General features: G+C 36.9%; 1 protein-coding gene across 1 annotated transcript; it reads left to right on the top strand.

Annotated features, from left to right (window-relative positions):
• The first annotated feature begins 66 nt into the window (after positions 1-66).
• Tvp23c (trans-golgi network vesicle protein 23 homolog C) lies at positions 67-16524 on the top strand. Its single transcript, XM_076869298.1, has 7 exons — positions 67-158; positions 3479-3561; positions 4881-5025; positions 8107-8196; positions 9342-9473; positions 15160-15288; positions 16406-16524. Exons 1-7 carry the CDS (start codon positions 147-149, stop codon positions 16430-16432), a joined length of 618 nt encoding a protein of 205 aa, XP_076725413.1. The 5' UTR covers positions 67-146; the 3' UTR covers positions 16433-16524.
• The last annotated feature ends 4241 nt before the right edge of the window (positions 16525-20765 follow it).

Below are 20765 nucleotides of genomic sequence, written 5' to 3'. Positions count from 1 at the left end.
GAAGTGTATCCGGGAAGCCAAGCCGGGCTAGGGCTGTACATGGGCCGCTCCCGGATTGTAGGGAAGAGGCCACGTAAGTTGCAGACCGGACTTGGCAGGTGGTGCGCTGACGTGGTTCCCGGAAGTGGGGTTGGCGCACGGTCGCCATGTTGTCTCAGGTGAGGGGCTGTGGGCGCAGAGAGCGGGTGGCCGAAGCTTGGCGGGTGGGAGGGTCCCTCCTGGAGGGTTTGTGGAGTGAGCCGGGCGCACAAGGGCGGTTGTGTTTGTGTCCCCTCCGGCTGTCCGTCTTGAGGAAGAGCAGGGTGGGTGGGAGGGAATGGAGGACCGAGGGTAATTGTCGCGGAGGTGTTCTGGGTGCTCGGAGGCCCTCCTAAAAGAAGTGACCCAGGAGTCGCCGAGCTCGGGAAGCTTGGGGGTGTGGAGAGGAGAAGCCCGTCCTCAACCAACGCCCAGCGCTGGGCGGCTTCCATACTGGGCTGCAGAAATGCTCAGTATGGTGGGTGGGGTGCGGGTGGTCTTTTTCCTCGGCCCGTCGTGTATGCGAGGAGGTGAAAGGGAAGCGGCCTCCGGGCACCTCTTCAGCTCCCTTGTGACGTGCCCTGTAGGGGTGCCCTGCAATCCTGTAGGAATAGGAGACGCTGGCAGAGCCTTGCGTTCAGGTAGCTGTTACCTCATTAATATTGATTATCGCGTTTGTCCCCTTAAAATGTAATTGTGGTCCAGAGGTTTTCGACTGGAGATTAATAAGTGTAATTTAATAATGTCCCCCCTTAAAAAATTACTTTTTATAGGGTACTTCCATTTAGATTATATTAGTGTTTTTTTTTTTTTCTTTCTTTTGTTTCACAATTTACCGAGGAATTGTAGCTTAGGCACTGTTCTGGGTTCCAGGGATAGGGATGTGAAAAGTGTAGATAGGTTTCTTTTCCTGCATTGTCAGGTTCGGGGTGGGTGGGTTCAAGAAAATGTGGCATAAAGCAGGTAGGGAGGGGAGATGTGATAAGTAAAATAACCTAAGTTACTTTCAGATTATAATAGCAAAGTCGGATGAAATAGCATGTATCTGAGGGTAGGATAACTAGGATTTATGGTCAGAAAATACTACTAACGGGGTGACTTGAGAAAATCCAGTGGTGATTTAAATTCAGCTCTGTAAATGGCACTCAGGTATAATGAGGCTTACTTACTTTATATTCTTAAAAAGACTCAGTTTGTGATCGTTAACCTCAAATTAGTCTTTCATGCTGCCAGACAACCCTGCATTTCTGTGCCAGCAACCTCCTTCTTTGGCAACTTGTGCACTAAAACTTTTCTCAGTCCTTCAACATTTCCTCCCTTGTCTTCTCTCAGCTGGAATCTTACTTCTTGTTTCATTGAGAAATGGAAGTCATTAGAAGAGAGTTTTCATACTACCTGCCTACCTATTTGCATTTTTACCCATAATTGCTCTTGTATTTTATAATTGAACTGTTTGTGCTTTATTTTTTGACCATCCCCTCCTGCCCATTGCAAAGCATTGTTGCAGCAGTTCTTTTATCTTGCATTGCCAGTCCCCTCCCCTTACCCCTAATTTGATAATCTTGCTCACATTTGCATGTAAACATGCTTTAATTTCTCCTGTCTTCAAAAATAAAAACATATGCCCACAACTGGCACTCCATTTTGTCAGTTCTAGTCAGCTTTTCGACCCCTTCTGTTCCGAAACTGATCTTATTGAGGTCAACTGTTCAAAATATTGTAGTCACATTGGTTTTCATTTTACTTGTTAAGAACATCTGACAAAATTGAATTCTCCTGGAAACACTTCAATATCACTACCTTCTCTTGAGTTACCTACCACTCTTTTTAGTACTCCTTAGTTCCCACTATTTATTCTCACATTTTTTACTCAAAATATTGGAGTGTCCAGAGTCTATATTTGGCATCTCCTTTTAACTGATCAGACAAAAACTTTGGCATCTTCCTTGACATCTTACCTATATTAACTCCATATTTAACCCATCAGGTAATCCTGTCAGTTCTTAAGTATTTGGAATCTGCCCACTTTTCACCATCTCCACTGCATTTACCCTGGAACAGCCCCTTACTTCTTGGCTTCATTTTTCGAGTAGGCTTCCAACCAGTTTTCTAGTTTTATTTCTTCCCCTACCCTCTTTACCCTCCAGATTCTTCATACAGCAGCAGGAATTTTCTTAGGAGTCTGAATGTGTCAGTCCATTGCTCATAACACTAAAGGTTACCCCTCTCAAATTTTTTTTATATAGTTCTTATACTAGTATCTTAATGTGCTCAAAATCAGACTTTTTAATTTACCCCCAAACCTGTTACACACATGTTTTTTTACTATAGTAAATATAACTTGAGAATGCAGAACAATTAACTTCAAGATGGAGAAGGGGAAGGGAAGCGCTTTTGAGTAGAAAAAAATGAAAATATGAAAGAAAGGTGGGAGAGACCATATAGTAAATGTATTGCTGCAGGGTCTAGTGGGAGTGTGTGTGTTAGAAGATTAGTAGGAGATCATGTGATGTGTGCTTTATGTGAAGAAGTTATTTTATCGTGTATGTGGAGGGGCACAATTGAAAAGTTTTAGCAGGGTAGTGACATGGTATGATTTCCATGGTGGATGATTGCTCTGTGGGTTATGTGGAGAAGAGACTAGAATGGAGTAGTGGGAATGAGACTAGAAATAAAGGCAGAGAGCCTGGTGAGTGGCACTAGGAAGGCACAGTGAGCAGGGTTGTGGTTGAGGCTTAACAGGAGTAGAAATAGGTTAGACTATGAACCACTCTTGAGAATCCTACATCTGTGAAGAAAGGAGTGCAGTAGGGAAAGTAGAAGACAGGGGATCAGGGTTTTTAAAATCTTTTTTTGCGTGTAAGTGGCACTTGAAGAAGTTTATATTCTTAAAAAGACTCGGTAAAAATGTATAAAGACACAAGAAAGTATAAATAAAATGATGGAAAGCTTCTGAGGAAGCATGAAAAGGGATTATAAGCACAAATAGTGGGTTTAGCCAGCTATTATCAGATAATAGCATTGTAAGGAGTCATGGAAATAAGGTTGTGTCAGATGGTTTTGTGAAGGAGCCAAAAAAATTGAGTTTATTCCCAGTAGCTTTAGGTTTCTGTGACACTTGTGAGAGTTCTAAGAATAAATGTTAAGTTTGTAGGCACATCATCTGCACTCCATTGTTTCTAATCCATTCCACTGGTTTTGCTTCAGGGTAATTTGCATGTGTGCTATGTATAATTTCTCCCAGCTGCTGAGATGGAGACAGTTGATTCCTGAATGCAGGGGTATTTGTCACGTGTTTGGAGTGGTAGGGTAGTAGAGGGTCTGCAGGTGTCTCCTAAGTTGTGAATTTCTGATGCTATGTCCATGTAATTTTATCTTCCATTTTACTATATACAGCCTTGTATATAGTAGGAATGTGAATACTGAATTTCATTTTGCTTCATGGATATGTTCCTCCTAGGACAGCAATGATGACACTGAAGATGTTTCATTGTTTGATGCAGAAGAAGAGACAACTAATAGACCAAGAAAATCCAAAATTCGGTAAGGGGATAAGTTAGATGGGTTGTATTGGTGCCCAGTGCTGTGGTGTCCATGTTGGTGCCAGCTGATGAGAATCAAGGCAGTGGTTGCAATGTGTTTATTAATTCTATGTTGCTAGTTTGATTTAGTGTCAGACAAAGGTAACTTCAGATTTTCTTGGGAATAATTGGCATATGGAATGTTAATACTGAACTTTCAAATTAGCAAGTTCAATTTTTTGAATACTGGTGTTCTTTCAATTGGTGCATTGTAATTATACATATTAGAATCTATTATGTGAATATATATTTATAATATATTTGATCAATCTCATTCCCCAGTGAACATTTATCAGTTTTAAATTCTGTGCTAGCTGTTTTTCCAAGAATGCACCATTTTAAAATATAATTTCTATAAGTAAGTTACACTTTGATATTTGTGCAAATTTGAGAATTATATAAGTAACGTGTATTTATATTCTTTTTTTTTTGTTGGGGGGTACTGGGGATTGAAATCAGGGCTGCTCAACCACTGAACCACATCCCCAGCCCTATTTTGTATTTTATTTAGAGACAGCCTCTTGCAGAATTGCTTAGAGCCTCACCATTGCTGGGGCTGGCTTTGAACTTGTGATTCTCCTGCCTCAACCTCCTGAGTCGATGAGATTATAGGTGTGTGCTACTGTACCCGGCAGTTCTACCCAGTCTTGAAAACATTATGCTAAGTGAAAGATACTAGTCACAAATGACCAAATGTTGTATGGGTTTATTTATATGATGTGTCTAGAATATGCAAATCTGTAGAGACAAAGAATAGTTTTTTGGTTGTTTAGGACTGAGATGGTTAGCCATCTAATTGCCAGAGGGTTTTTTTTTTTTTCCCCTGATGGTAGTGATGAGTACACATCTCTGTGAATATACTAAAATCCATTAAATTGTACACTTTTATGTAGGTTGTTATATATGAATCATATCCCAATTAAAGCTGGTAAAAAATGAAAACACCGTATCTGAAAGTGACTTAATTCCTGAAGTGATTTTGGAGGAATTGTTTTGGCATGATTTGGTAATCCAAGCTAGGTAAAGTTGCTTTTTTGTGTTCTATAAAAATTTATGTTCATAGACATAATAGTTATGATTACATAGTACATTTTTTTTTTGCGACAGAGGGCCTCGTCAAATAATGGGTCTTAAGAGAGGTAGGTGGTTTGCTGCTGCTTTAAGTTATCTCTTATTTTGACAGAACTCTTCATGGCTATGCCATGGCTGAACCATTTGTCATCTAAATCTGAAAGTACTTATAGTAAATTGTAATTGCCTTTCTTATGTTTTGGTTTCCAGACATCCAGTGGCATCATTTTTCCATTTGTTCTTCCGAGTCAGTGCCATTATAGTCTATCTTCTCTGTGAATTGCTCAGCAGCAGCTTTATTGCCTGTATGGTGACAATTATCTTGTTGTTGTCATGTGACTTTTGGGCAGTGAAGGTAAGTTTGTTTTTATTAAAGTTATATTTAATATGAGTTTGAATATTGTATAAGCATCAAACAGTATGAGATTAGGCATTTTGGATTGATGTTATCTTTTTATTACTTCAGACCTTCTGATCACATGTAGGTTATTACACTACTGAGTTGTCTGTGCTATATGACAGCCTTTATTAACTATGAAGTTAGGTAAACAGATGGTTACTAGCAACCATAGACCTTACATATTGTTTCTAATCCATACCACTGGTTTTGCTTCAGGGTAATTTGCAGGTGTGCTATGTATAATTTCTCCATAAAACTTTGTATAGTTGCTATACAAATACTTAAGAAGTACCCACTTTTTGCAGAGGTTCCTATGGGTGCTCCTGGGCAGTTATTTTTTCAACCAGAGGCAACCTTTGGTCCTTCATGGGATATTTGTTCTCTCCGATATGTGGAATGTAACACATAGCAAAGGGGGCGGGGAAGAATATAAATTCCGTACATTAGACAAAGGGGAATGAAGGAAAGGGAAGGGGGACAGGAAGAGGAAAAATAGTGGGATGAATCTGATTTAACTTTCCTGTGTACATATATAAATTCACCACAGTGAATCTCTACATCATGTACAACCACAAGACTGGGATCCTAATTAGTGTAAGATATATCCCATGTTTGTATAAATAGGTCAAAATATACTATACTGTCATGTATAACCACAAAGAACAATTAAAATTTTTTTTTAAAAAGCACTAAATGGAACAAAATCATGAATCTAAAGATCATTCATAGAATAAAATTATATCAAACTAACATTAAAATACTAGGTGAAAATGAAGGAAACGTTGTGATGGGAGTATTAAGAAACGAGTTTTTGACAGAATGAAGTGACAAAAAATAAGGCCCAAAGGATCTGGATGGTAATTAACAAAGCCAGTTTAATTGTAGTTTTTGGAACTTTGTATATCCAGAGATAATAACTTCTCATTAGTGCCGGTAGAACATTTGCAAAAGTTGGTTAATATCCCTATGAAGAAATTCTAGATAAATTGTGAAAGCATCTATATTTTCTGGTCTAGTAAAATAAAGCTAAGGGGAAAAAAAGGTTACTAAATTGGAGTTTCTTTAAAAAAGTTAACTTGCTAAATATCTTGGTTTAAAAATGAAACTTGAATTATAGGTTATTTATATCTTATGATGATCATCTATATCAAACTCTTAAAATATATCTAAAACTGAATTTAGAGGAAAGTCAGTAGATTAAAGGCTTGTATTATTGGAGAAGAATGAAAATAATCGACTTTTAGGTCCAGAAGTTTCAAAAACAAACTTGAGAGAAATTCAGAAAAATAAACTAATAAAGATAAGAGAAAGCAAAAGAATTAGAAAATGGAACATGGAAGTATATGGAGTAGCTTCCGACTGCATATCTATCCAGTTAGTCATCAAGTTTTATTTTTTATTTATTTATTTTGTGTGTGCTGGGGATTGAACTCGGGGCTTTGTGCATACAAGGCAACACTCTACCCACTGAGCTATCCCCAGCCCTCATAAGTTTTAATACATACATTCTACTTTTCTTCCTTAGGGATGCTATACCTACTACTCTCTCTGGGTGCTTGTTTTGTTCCCACATTACTTTAATACAGGAATTTCTAATCTTTTTTTTCTGTGCTATGGACTCTTCATGGTGTCATGAAGCTATGAATAATGTTTTTAAATATACAAAAGAAAAATACATAAGATTATGAAAATCACTTAATTGAAAATATAGTCAGTTATCTGTATCCATGGGATGTGCATATATTCAACTAACTCTGTATCAAAGATATTCAGAAAAAAATAATTGCATCTGTGCTGAACACAAGACTTTTTTCTTGTCATTATTCCATAAACAGTACAACATAACAGCTATTTATGTAGCATTTACCTTATATGAGCTAATTTAGAGTATATGGGAATATGTGAATAGGTTATATACAAATACTGTGCTATTTTATGTAAGGGACTTGTGCATCTGCAGAAATTTCTGATTTAGAAGTGTGTACTTTATGATCACATTAATAGTAAGACCTAGTGGCAGGTCTTACCATTTTGAAGGTAGTGAGTGATGAGCATAAACAATATGTTGATGTCTACAACAAGTATAGTACAAAATGAAAAATATCTGGTGTTTATTATAATAAAGATACGGGTTTTGTTAATTCTACCTGCATTTGTGTTTTTTTGGTCTACACTTTATAAGTTAAAGGTATGCTAAACTTAAGCTAGAGGTTGATGAAAATGAAGAAATATATGTTTTTTTCCACCCTAGTTCATAGAAATCCTGAATCTTATTGGTGAACACCACCAATTAAACATCCCCTCCATGATACATTACTGCTTATTCATTACAAATGTTGATTCCTTGGGAAATCATTGTCTGATACCCAGATTCAATCCAATTGCCTGTTATACTCAAAGTATTCTAAACTTCTCTCACAGTTCTGATCACAGTTGGCTCTCTTCCCTTGAAGCTTCATGGGGACAGGGGAGGTACCTGTTTGTCGCTGTTTTGTTACAGCACTTTCTAGGTACTTAGGAAATATTTGTTGAATAAACAAAACATTAGGAAAACTGTCAAAGTAATTTGTTTCATTAATAAGCAAGAAAAGAACTTAGTGTATTTGAGGGACCGAATGAAAGCCAGTGCTTTTAATCATTTTTAGGAATGTCCAGTTTAAAATATACATATTTATGATGGGAAAAGGTAGGTCACATTAGCCAAAGAGCAGGGGAAAACATTAAGAAATTGGAGAAAGGACAAATGTCTTGAGGGAAATGAGGAAGGTATTATTTATGGATAGACTTCTGCTTACCCTGTAATTCTGCTCCTGTTGATTATGCCATTGCCATTTTATTTATTTATTTTTAACCGGATCTGATACACAGCTATCATATAGCTTTGTGAACAGGCTGTTATGGAGGTAATAATGAATGTATGGAGCATGTTTGGAGGTTAATGGAGATTTGGTTGTGAAATGTTGCATTAAGGTATGATTTTATAGTGCTTTTAAATAATGATTTAAAAATGTGTGTGTTTATATTCATCTTCCCTAGAATGTCACAGGTAGACTGATGGTAGGCCTTCGGTGGTGGAATCATATTGATGAGGATGGAAAGAGTCATTGGGTGTTTGAGTCCAGGAAGGTAAGCTGCCTTTTGTTGTTTTGTTGTTAATAGTGTCATCTAATACATTCTGTGTAGATTTGAATATTTAAGGATTAAGTATTCAAGATTAAAAGTACTGCCCCACATCACTTGCCATGTCAGTACTAAACCAGATGTCCTTCCAAAATGTACACATTTTTCTGTCTAGTTCAGACTGAAAATAAGGTGTGTACAGGACAGAATCCTCCAAGAGGACACTAAGTCAGAGTTTATTCAGCATGCCAAACTGCCTATCAAGGATTTCTTTCTGATGACCCCCAGATTGATCACCTTACTGGGTATCTTCATCCCTCTATGTATAGCAGGTAACTGCTCCCATGGGCAAAGACACTTGTGAACAGAAAAAAAGGATTGTAGGTGGATAGAAAAATCTCAGTTGATGTGTCTCTTTTTTAAGTCTGTGCCCTCAGGACCCCTGGGGGACCCTTGTCTATTTTGGATTAGTCTGTTACTCTAGTGAACATTCTGTTCCCTTGTGAAAATCAGTTTGGGAGGCAGAGGACAAAATTCTTGGAAATGGTACCTGTTAAATTGCTTGCCTTCTGCTTGGAAGAGCCTTGACAAGTGAGACTTACCAGAGAGTGGCACTGTGCTCAGTGAGGCCATATTCCTTAATATTATAAAATCTACCTTGGAAAAAACGTGTTGCCCTCTAATTTCCTCACTTGCTGAGACATTTTGGTCATTATTCAGAATTCCTTGTTTCCCTTTTTTTTTCTGTGGACCTGACTTGACTTTTTAAATCTCAAGGATGACTATAAACTTGATTTCCTTGATTTTTGTCTAAAAATATATCATTCAAATCTTCCTCATGAATGAACAGCACGAGTGTAAGAAGAATCGAGTAGAAATCTACCAGAGACAATTGTTTACTATTTTGAGTCATGATAAACTGTCCATTTTGCCCGAATATGCAAAATTCTGGAACTAGAACAAAGCATACTAAAATCATTTCCTAAAATTACAATTTTGGTAGAGCCATTAACTGGTTTTTTGGTTTAACTTGGGACTTGAGCTGTTTGTATTAATCTTTGTGTTGGGGGTTTCTTTTTTTTTTTTTTTAAGTTAAGATTTTGTACTGATAAATCTTAGATCAGTGATGAGTGAATTTAATTTTTTTATAGGCATCTCCTCAGGAGAATAAAACTGTTTCAGAAGCTGAATCAAGAATCTTTTGGTTAGGACTAATTGCCTGTCCAATACTGTGGGTGATATTTGCCTTTAGTGCTCTCTTCTCCTTCAGAGTAAAATGGTTGGTAAGTGTCTGTGTAAAACTTTGGAATAATCCACTATGCTGTTATTAGAGACCTATCTTGAATAGGCAGCTTTATCTTGTATTTCCCAGGTTCTATTTCCTAACTGCTTTTTTTCTTAATCTACTCTCTTAGGCATTGGACAGTAGATCCTGTGACCCCCAATTCCACCAATTTTCTAGGATATTAGTGCCTAGAATAGTAAGTTTTTTTTCCCCCCCCCTGAAAAATGTTGATTGGCATCCTGTTCTGATTACTTGTTGCTGCATAGTGGATCACCCAAAAGCTTACAGAGAGAGAGAGAATTTTTAAATTTATTTATTTATTTATTTTAGTTTTCAGTGGGCACAACATCTTTGTTTGTATGTGGTGCTAAGGATCTAACCCGGGCCGCACGCATGCCAGGTGAGCGTGCTACTTGCTTGAGCCACATCCCCAGCCCTCACCCAAAAGCTTTGTGATGTAGAACAACATATCTTTTTTATCTCATAGTTCTTGGGTGAGGACCTTAGGAAGGGTTCTTCTGGAGATTAAGGCTTGGGGTCTCAGTTGCAGTCACATAGTAGTGGGAGAAGCTTGAGGACATAAGACATCTCCTCTTCATGAGGGTTTGTGCCTCCCCACATGTCCCTCTGTGTAGCTTAGTTTGGACTTCTTCACAGAATGGTGGCCTTATGGCAGTTGGGCTACTTGGACGGAGGGTCAGGATTTCATTTGGTGGTTCAGCTTGCAAGCTGAATTGCTCTTTTCAGCGTAGTTTGAGATATCACAGCATCATCTCTGTCACCATTCACATTCAAGGGAATATAAATTAGGCTCTACCTCTTATTGGGAGACTAAGAAAGTTCTAGAGTTGTAGAACAGGAAATACTCTTGCTGCCATCTTTGGAAGATACAGTCTGACACTTGACTCAAATTATGAGTCTTGATCTTATAACCATTGAGTTTGTTTCCACTTAACATTTATTGATGTCAGATAAATTTTGGCTTGAATTATGTTTTTCCTACAATTTTTAGTAAGTTCTTTTTTTTCTTTATGACATTCATAACTTTCCTTCTTAGGCTTTGGAAGCTTTATTATTGATTTTCTGTTATTCATCTTTACTACTTAATATAACTCTCTTTTATGAATTAGGAAATTTACTCAGTATTTGTGAATTTTGAATGTTTTTGAATTTCCTGATATGGAAGATAAAAAAGTTAACATTCATGATTTCATTTCTGAATTTTGTCCATTAAATTGTACTTTAGTTCTTTCAAGTGGTTAGTTTTATAACATGAGGTAGTATACTCACATCTGTTTATTGACCAATAAACTGTTTAGAAAGGGACCAAAAATAAACACTCTTATTATTCTTTCTTGTGTTTCTTCCTTTATTGTTTGTTCCAGTGATATTTTTGTGTTGTCAAGGTTTAGAACAATTGCCCTTTGAAGTAATATTTCTTATTGGTTGTTCAGTCTTTGATCTATTTTTTTTTTTTAAATACATCAATTCAGTATCCACTTCTAGTTCTTTTATTTCAGCTTCTTTTTTACTGCTTGGTTAGCAGTATTTGAAAAGAATATGTAGATTTGCTTTTTCTTTGATTTTTTTTTTTTTTCATGTCTAAGAATGTGAGTTTATTGGACTGTTCTTGAAGATGACTTCATTAAATTTTTCCATATTTTCTTTTATGTTTTAGAGAAATCTGATGCTAATATGTTAATCAGCTTTCTGTTGCTGTAACAAAATATGAGAACAACTCAAATGAAGAAACATTTATTTTGGTTTTCAGTTTCAGAGGTTTAGTCCATGGAGGGGGGGGGAGGGAGGGGAGAGAGGGGGAGAGATACACACACACACACACACACACACACACACACACATATACACATAAGATGGACTGACAGACCAAATATAGTCCCCATGGGCATATCTCCAAGGACCCACTCCCTTCAGTTAGGTCCCAGCTCCTACTCTTTCTACCACCTCCCAATAATTCAGTCAGCTATGAATCTGTCAGTGGATCAATCCACTGGTGATGTTAGAGCCTTCATGATCTGATCACTTTCCCGGATCATTTCCTAACCTGTTTCATTGGGGACCAAGCTTTTAACAGCCTTTTGGGGACATTCTAGATCCATCACACTGTAATACTAGGATTACCTACTCTCTGTGTGAGGAGTGAATCATTTTTCTCTCTGAAGAATTTTTTTTTTGCGGGGATGGTACCAGGGATTGAACTCAGGGGCACTTGACCACTGAGTCACATCCCCAACCCTATTTTGTTTTTTATTTAGAGAGAGCCTTGCAGTTGCTTAGTGCCTTGATGTTGCTGAGGCTGGCTTTGAACTCACGATTCTCCTGGGATTATAGGAATGTGCCACTGCGCCTGGCTCTGAAGAATTTTTTTTTTTTTTTTGAAGTTTTTAAATATCATAACCAGGATATGTCTTTCTCACTCTATATTAAGTTTTCTGTAACTTATGTTTCCTTCTTATTTTCGGACTCCAGTTTTGCTTTGAATCGGGAAAATTGACTTTGGTTAAATTTTTAAATCTATTTATATTCAGTTTTTTTCACTTGTCTAATTTCAAGATACCAGTTGTTTCTGTCTTGTATCATTTTATATCTATTCTCATCTGCTGTCCTCTAATTGTTTTAATCATTCATCTTTTTCTTTTCTGTTTATTCTTGCAGCAGATATTTTTAAGAGTTCACCATATATCAGAGTTGTTTTTGGGCATTGAATACTGTTTGGGCCATGTAAGCAAGACAGTTGCTCTGATAGAGCTTATATTTCAGTAAAGGGTTTACAGACCAAAAAAAAAAAAAAAATACATAATAGGAGATGTTAGACAGTGATATCAGGAATTGAGCGGAGTGCTTCAGACATAGCAGCAGCTACATTAGATTAGGGGTCTGCAAAGGAGTATTTGTATTTCCTAGCTCTGCCTACTCCTTTCATCTCCTACTGTCTTAGTTTCATGCTAAGAATTCTTATGTGTAGGATCTTCTATAGGATGAAGTATTCCCAGGAATGCGTTTATTTTGATGACCTATACTTCTTTTTTAAAAAATATTTATTTTTTAATTGTAATTGGACACAATACCTTTATTTTATTATTTTTACGTGGTGCTGAAATTGAATCCAGAACCTCGCACGTGCTAGGTGAGTGCTCTACCACAGAGCCACAATTCGAGCCCTGATGACCTATACTTTTTTCAGAATAGATTCTTCACTGGTCTTTTGCAGAGTGTGTTACTTTTTTTTTAATTTTTTTTTTTCCCCTGAAGTTTTACAGAGATGCCTTTCCCTTTTCTCATTTTCTTTTTGCTGATACTCATAGTGGCAGCTCTGTTCAGATCTTCCTTTTCTGCCACTTTAGTGCGATTGAATTTCCCTCAACTCCCTTCCCATGTTCTCTATAACAGTTGCTGCTGCTTTGAGCTAGAGTTTGAATGCTATTTGATGGCCTGAAGGTGCAGGTCTGAGGAGGATTGCCCACACAGGCTTTAGCTGCCTTGCTTGGGTCTTGCCGCCTTTTTTGGAGTGGAGCTGTTGTGGACCCTACTCTGGTTCTGCACTCCCGCTTTATTTAGATCATTTGTGAGATTCTGTAGATTTAGCACCATCCAGGAGAATCAGCCCAGACTTGCTCTAGCAGTGCTTCTACTTCTCTAAAACAATAGGAAATTATTATGTGAAACATGGTTTGGTCCTATGGTAAGACCATAGCATAGGACAGGAGGAGGCTTCACCCAGACTCTCCATCAGTCTTTTCCCTCTTTCTGGGTGTTCTTAAGATGGTCAGTGATTGCTGGTCCTCCTCTATTTTCTCTTCTGCTTCTTTCAGGGAAATATCAGCTGTTGGTATTTCCTCCTTGCTTGGCGGGAGTTTTTGTATTCAAAGCTATTTTTGCATTATTTCTTAGGGCAGCTATGTCCTCAGTTCTTTTTGTTTCTCTCTTTGTTGGGGATGGTAATTATTAGTGTAATTTCCCTTAAAATTTCTGCAAAGCCATGTCATACTTCCTCTTTTTCTGATCACCAGTCCTTTTTTGTGTTTACTGGTACAGGTATTGACTTTTTTGTTTTTATTTTTTAACCCTTACTGTCCGTATCTTATGGGGAAATGTTCATGTCTGACTTTTTTACACTGTCTTAAACCAGAAGTCTGCATGTTTTAACTTTTAAAAATTTGTTGCCATTGAATAAAAATTGGTGCCTCAGCAGAAGCATGTTTAGTCTGAATTCAGGTGCCCCTTGTATGTTGGTATGTATGTACCTGGGAGTGTTCCAATTGAGGAACATGGGAAGTTAAAGTAGATTCATGTAAATAAAAAAAAAAAAAAAAGATGTATGTTATAACAGAAGGTACCAGCTCTACCTTTTTTACTAGGAACACTTGAACCAGTTCCTTAAAGATTTAAATCTTCTTAGAATGGGGAGTAAAGTACTTGCCCAGCACATGCAAGGCCCTGGGTTTGATCCCCAGGACTGCCAAAAAGCAAATTCTCTCACTTGCTTAAAATCAGCTATACTATTTATTAAGGGTTAAAGAGAAAAAGCCTGAAGCCAGGTACAGTGAGTTATGCCTTTAATCCCAGCTACTTGGAGGGAGGCTAAGGAAGTAAGATTGCAAGTTTGAGGCTAGCCTGGACAATGAACAACTAAATGAGACCCCACCTCAAATAAGAAAGGAAAAAAGGAAAAAAAAAAAAGTCTGAATTGGAAAATGAGATTTCATTTAGCCTCTTTGCCTTTCATAGATGTAAACATCTCCTGAATGATACTTTTAATAGTAAAAGGGTTGATGAGTTGTTTATTGTAGAAGGGAGTTGGCCGACTATGGCTTGTAGATCAAATCCAACCCAACAATTTGTGAATTTTTATTGGAACACAGCCTTGTGTTTACATTTACTGTGGCTTTTGGGGGCCAAAATAGTAGAATTGAGTAGTGGCAACAGAGACTAAAATTTTATTATCTGGCTCTTTACAGAGAAACTTCTAGAATACCTAACTTTGAAGCTTCCTCACATTGTGCTAATTAATTTTGAGAGGGTGTGAATTTCTTAGTCTCAATTTTTAGTGGTCTGAGTCACTATAGGATTCCTGATGTGATCACAAGGAATAAGCAGCTTTGCAGAAATATACTTCTTCCTGCTCATCTCTCTTTGCTCTGAAGGCAAAAACAAACCCCTGTTCGTTGCTGCCTTAGGGCACCTAGTCAACTTGCCCAGGATCCAATCACATATATTAGTATAGAGATTCCATCTTTGCTTACTTTTAGGTTATTGAACTTGACTACTTCTTGACTGTTCTTTTGTGATTCTTAAAGGAACAATTAACATTTTAGTCTTTTTTAGTTTTACTTACTTTTCCTTATTCTTTTTTAGGACCTAGAGAGAAGGTCCCCCTCCACTGTGTTCACCAGGTGTGACATAGAGCTTGCCTATGTAGCAGTTCTGTTCAACAGAATTAAGTAGTGGCAACAGAGTGAATATGAGTGAATAACCCAGTGCCGTGTACAGAACATATATCAGGCCTCTTCTGGTAGTTTGATATTAGATCGTGCTCCTTGGCACAACCCCTGCTTCCTTTTTCCTTTCCCTTCTCACCATAAATCTGCCTTGTCTCATTTATGACTTAAGAGAAAAGTCAATTTTAGGTCAGTAACCATTGTGTTATTTTTCTCTGATACCAGGCTGTGGTTATCATGGGTGTGGTACTACAGGGTGCCAACCTGTATGGTTACATCAGGTGCAAAGTGGGCAGCCGGAAGAATTTAACCAGCATGGCTACCTCGTATCTCGGAAAGCAGTTTTTAAAACAAGTAAGTGTTTTCTGGATGACCAGTGACTAATGAAATGGTTTTTTAATTTTATTTTTATGAAATCCTTCTCAAATGAGGTTTTTAAAAGGCATATTGTCACTGAAATATGAGAATGATACTCTCCCCTATAACATAAAGATTGTATTGCAGTCCCCAATATAAGGATATAAATTCAGATTTTCAGTGTGATTTGTCATATTGGTAAACAGTTACTGATTAAATCTCTTGGGGCAAATTGACTGGGTCTTTGTATGAGTCACAGCTTATATTTGTTAGTGCAGCAGGCTGGGTAAGTATTGAATATAGGGCAGTGGTTCTCAAATTCCAGCAGGCATCAGAATCACCTAGAGTGCAAAGATTCCTGGCCTCCACTCTTAAGGTTTCTTATTCAGTAGATCTGGAGGGAGGTGGATGGTCTTATAATTAGCATTTCTAACAAGTTTCTAGTTCAGAGATTATGCTTTGGATAACTAAAGCCTGAGATTGTTTTACTTCAGAATATAAAGCTAATAGGTAGTACAGAGCTAGGGCTTGAACCCAGCCCTCTACACAAGAAATTCATTTTTCTTTATTCTGCTCTACAGTTGCTCTTAAGATAAGAGGTCAAGAAAATGAATATTCTAGTTAGGGTCATGGTTCTCTTCCTAAAGGATTTCTGTTTGGCCCCAAGTAAAAGAATTCACTGTGGCCCATCTTAGAGTAATTTTCATGTGTGTGCTTTTTAAGTTTTTTCCCCCTTGGGATTTTCCATGTGTCTGAAGGTGGAGCGGGATTTTGAATATAGGTGAAATTGAACCGTGAGCCTGGCATAACATGAATAGGGTTAGAGTCTTACATGGCACCTGGTGGCACTCTGTTCTGTGGGATAAGATGAACATCTGAGTGGATAATCACATTTGCTGGGTTCATTTTCCCCATACTGCAAAAAAAAAAAAAGGAATAACTCTGTAACATATCCACTTTTTGACATGATGGATGATGGGCTATTACATACAATGTAATAGAGTAATAGGTTCTATTTACAAAGGTACAATATTTTCTAGGTTTAGTGCTTTGAAATCCCTGGTATATATGAAGTGAAATAACTGAATATTAAGGATTTTTTTCTATTTTGCAGAACACCGGAAATGAACAGACTTCTTGAATAGAGAGAAAATTATGTTTTCTGTGATATTGGGGAATGGCCGAAGAGAATCTTGATTATGAACTATTTAGAGCTCAGTCCAGTGGCAAAGAGGAGCATTGTTTTTTTTTTTTGTTTGTTTGTTTGTTTTGTTTTCACTTACAAAGTTACTATGAGAACTGTTTTCTTTTTTTAAACAAAGTTTTTTTTTTTTATTTTTTCTAGTAGTTGAGGCTGGGAAGTATGATATCATTAAGAACATTGTCAGAATTTATTTTATGGTGTACATATGTATGCATATAGTAAAGTATCCATATATCCCAAATTAATGTGTTAATTAACATATGTTACAGAGATATTTGCATTTTGATCCATAGAAAATAGAATGTTCTTAGTTAAAGGTATGTGTGTTTACATACTATTTCTGTAGTTTATTTTCAGAAATAAGTTGATTCCATGATTAAGAGTAAACACTTGGCTTGTGTATGAGTTAAAAATTAGAAAAATTGTTAATTTTAAATATATACTTTGTTGAAATTGCTTACCTTAGACATGCACAAGTGAAAACCAAATTCAGGCTGGTAGTGTTAACTAGTTTCTAAAATTTATTTTTTTACTTAAGGCCTAAATAATAAAAGGAATCTTTATAGTTTATGTTTAAGGGATACCCAAGGGATTGCTGCTGTTCTATTTATTTCGTGGAAAGGATAGTCAGATTTTATTTTGGAACTTCCTGAAAACTCTTCAGTGGTCTCTGGACTAATAAAATCTTTTAGTACTAAATGAATGTTGTTCTTATGTCATAGTAAGAATAATCATTTAAATACTTGGCATAATAAATGCCTAAAGACATTATATGAATCTATTTTTTCTTGCTATAATGGGGATATTGTAAACCATACATTTGTATTAATAATGTTTCTTAAACAAGGCAATATATTTAACTGTAAACTAAACCAATCTACAAATTATTGTAGGCAGTTGTAAATTTTGTTGTAGGTACTAGAAACTTTGGAGTCTTTTAATCAGCAGATTATGTTGTGAATGTATTTGTACATTGTTAAAATATTTTTAAAGATATTTTGTTTTAGTTGAATAAATGTGTGTTGGAGTGATAGCTTGGAAGGTGCACAACTTTATATTTGTATAAAACTATTGTTTACAAAGCAGTTGATGTGTGTAATCTCATTTAACCCTCACAACAAACATGATACTTTTGATGATGAAACCATCTTTGTGGTTATTGAGCAACTTGCTCAAGGAAGCACAGATTGCAGGAATATACAATAGGGTACATTGCTATTTTTAGAATAAATATCACTAAATGTCTTTTCCTTTCTTCAGATACAGTCAGTCATCTGGGGCCTCAGCTAGGCTGTTAATTAGAAGTACTGCATTGTGATCTCTGGGTATTTTCTCTGTGGGATCATGAGGGCTTCTTCACAACCTGGCTCTGGGTTCTCATAGTGATCCAAGAGATAAGGACCTTGACTAGTCTCAGAATTCGCATCGCCTCAGCTATTCTCTTTTGGACAAAGTAGTCACTGTAGTCTATCCGGGTTCAAAAGAAGGTTACATAGAACCAACCATTTGATAAGAGGAGTGTTAGAGTTTATGGTATAATAAGAGTGTGTGGGATGGGAGATATTGCTTGCAACCATCTTTGGAAATAAAATCTGCCTCACTTTAATAATTTTATCATGGTTGAAAAAATTACTTGGAAGAAACTGAGGGTATTATGTGGTTTCTTTTTTTTTTTTAAGTAGTTTCTGGTTCAATCTTGGATATAGGTGAATTAATTTGATGGTGCAAAGTGAAAGCATCGAATCCTCTATCCTGTAGAAGGTCTGTCCTTTGAGTTGCCTCTGAATAAATAGGTAAGGGTTTGTGTATATGTGTAGAGGTGAAGGCACATTGACTTCATGGTAGTGCTTTGGTCCTTTAAAACCGTATATTCAGAGCTTCTCAAAGTTCTTTTGTATATTTTCTCATTTGATTCTCCCCATAACCTCCAGAGGTAGGGAAAACCATATGTATTATGACTTCAAGACCCAGAGATGCATAATTAAGGTTTAGAGAAGTAAAATAATCTTTAGCAGGTTGCATGTAGTAAAGATAGTAAATACTAAGTATTCCATTTGTTCTATGTGGGAGGCCATCTTCACACGTGATTTGAGTTACCTCCCTGGCTGGGAGAGAGGTGCTTAGACAGATCCTTGTGTCCAGAGCTTTCCCCACCCTTCTCAGGTCCGAGGGCTTGTCTGTGTAGAGGTGTGTCTGGCCACTACCCTGAAGACCCATCGCACCTGACCTTGGGACACTGCCCCCCTTAATCTTCATTGGATGGGATTTTCCCCAGAATTTTTTGTTCCCCAATAAAAGTCCATTCTTTGGCGTGTTCTCTGTCTCTTGCTAGCCTCTTCAGTAAACCTCCCTACCATAATAGGTAGCTGGAGGCTGGAGCTAGGAGAAGCCCTCCTGGAGCTGGTTTAAAGATAATTAGAGCCTGTCTCTTTAATTCAAACTCCCTGCGGATTTCTCACGTCGCTGAACCTTCATTTATGAAGCCTGTGCTGGCTGCGGGTTAAAGTTCTACATTTTTTTGGACCCTTAATTAGTTGAGGCCATGTGGTTATCTATGGTCAATGAAATGTGAGTCAATGTGGTGGTGTTTTAGGGGAGAAGAAGGAGAAACTGATGTGAAATTCTTCATTCCCCTTTTGTGGCACCCATTAGCGTTTAGTGTGGTAGAGCTTCAGTCGAGGAATTAAGTGACTTCTATAATCCCTCTATAGTCTAGTTGAACATACTAGAAAAACCTATATTTCTTTTATTGAGAAATAAACCTTTGGTGTATTAAGTCAGTTGGCTTCCTGGATTATTGGTTCACATCACAGCATACCATGACATAATTGCCCATTATGACTAATATAGGTGAACAACTGAAGGATGAATTCAAAACTTCTTTTAAAATTCTAACTCAGTAATCTTTTCATTTTTCCATGATTTTTCCTGTTGCAAAGAAAGAAGTTGTATTCCTTGACCCTTAGTGTAGGGTCCCCAATTCTGGTGGGGAAATGAGTGAAGTTGGAATCCATATCCATCCAAATGGACCAGAAACTTCTGAACTCCAGCCATTTGTTGCCATTTGCAGATGTGGACTTGTGTTGCTGGGTATTTCAGTTGTTCAGGAGAAATGGAAAATCTGGATATTTATGAAATCTGATATATGCTTATAAATGAAATTTAAAAGAAAACACCATGTGAAGCCAAACTAAATGTATTTGTAGGTCAAATTAGCTGTACCACCAGCTTTTGCCATAGTATAATGATTTTTATACTTTTCAAACTAGTTGCCCCCCTCGCAATTAAATTTTATATTAAAACCTAGTAACAAAGCAGAAGAGTTTTCTAATGAAAGCAGAACTAGCAGTTATGAAATCACCCGCTTCGCCTTCACTGATTTCCAAGGAGCTTCCTGAGCCTGTTGGAAAACCACTGGTGGAAAATTGAAACCAGATTCTATTCCTGGCTTTGAAAAATACATTCTAAGGTCATATGTAACACTTTTTTTTTTAATCTAAAAATAAAATCTCATTAATGATTTTTTTAACTTGTGGGAAGTAGGAAATACTCCTTAAAACCTTTAAATTATCACTCTTGGTAAGAAAGGAAGCAGAGTAGCATTTCCTAAGAAGTCATAATTTAGTGCTAGGAAAAAATATAATCTATATAAATTTTCCTCTGCTATGATTAATTAAAAAAAAAACACAGCAAAACATGGTTAAGAAATCAAGTAGTAAGTGTTTACAGAGAAAAGTCTGATCCCAGAAACAAACACCTTTCAACTGCTTCTGTGTTTAATTTTGAGGAAGTTACCTCCTTATCACTAAATACTAGTTAGTATTTCATGGCCTCGTAACTTCAAAACTACTGGCTTTCTGCTATGAAAAGTGAAAGTATAATTTGAGTCCCTCCCCTGCATATAATTTAAACACTTCAATTGATTGTAATAGTAAATGTTTTCCATAAACCTTTTTTTCCCTATAAATCTTTTATTCACTCTAGTAAATGTTTTCCGTAAACCTTTCTCCCCCCCCCCCATAAGTCTTTTATTCACTCTGTTGGTTGTTGCACCTGTTGATTTCCTCTAACTTGTTTGCTCTACAGGGACTTGGTTCAATTGCAAATAACAAAAAGTCATACAAATAATAGTGGCCTAAACAAAAAAGAATTGTGTGTGTTTCTCACAAAGGAAGTCTGAAAGGCAATTGCTGGTCAAATTCAGCCGGTGTTATGCAGCTACTTAGCAGTTCCATCCAGGACCCGGATGCTGCACCATCCTTATCTGGCT

This window comes from Callospermophilus lateralis, chromosome 11 (assembly GCF_048772815.1).
Source record: "Callospermophilus lateralis isolate mCalLat2 chromosome 11, mCalLat2.hap1, whole genome shotgun sequence".
In the NCBI taxonomy this organism is placed as follows: Eukaryota; Metazoa; Chordata; class Mammalia; order Rodentia; family Sciuridae; genus Callospermophilus; species Callospermophilus lateralis.
Note: the sequence above shows the minus strand (reverse complement) of the source record. Positions and strands in the feature narration are given on the sequence as shown.

What these genes read in the sequence shown, in the direction of transcription:
- Tvp23c (XM_076869298.1), top strand. An exon ending in CCAAGAAAATCCAAAATTCG is followed by an intron (nt 3,562 to 4,880) that starts GTAAGGGGATAA and finishes TTTGGTTTCCAG; the next exon opens with ACATCCAGTGGCATCATTTT. An exon ending in CCTTCAGAGTAAAATGGTTG is followed by an intron (nt 9,474 to 15,159) that starts GTAAGTGTCTGT and finishes CTCTGATACCAG; the next exon opens with GCTGTGGTTATCATGGGTGT.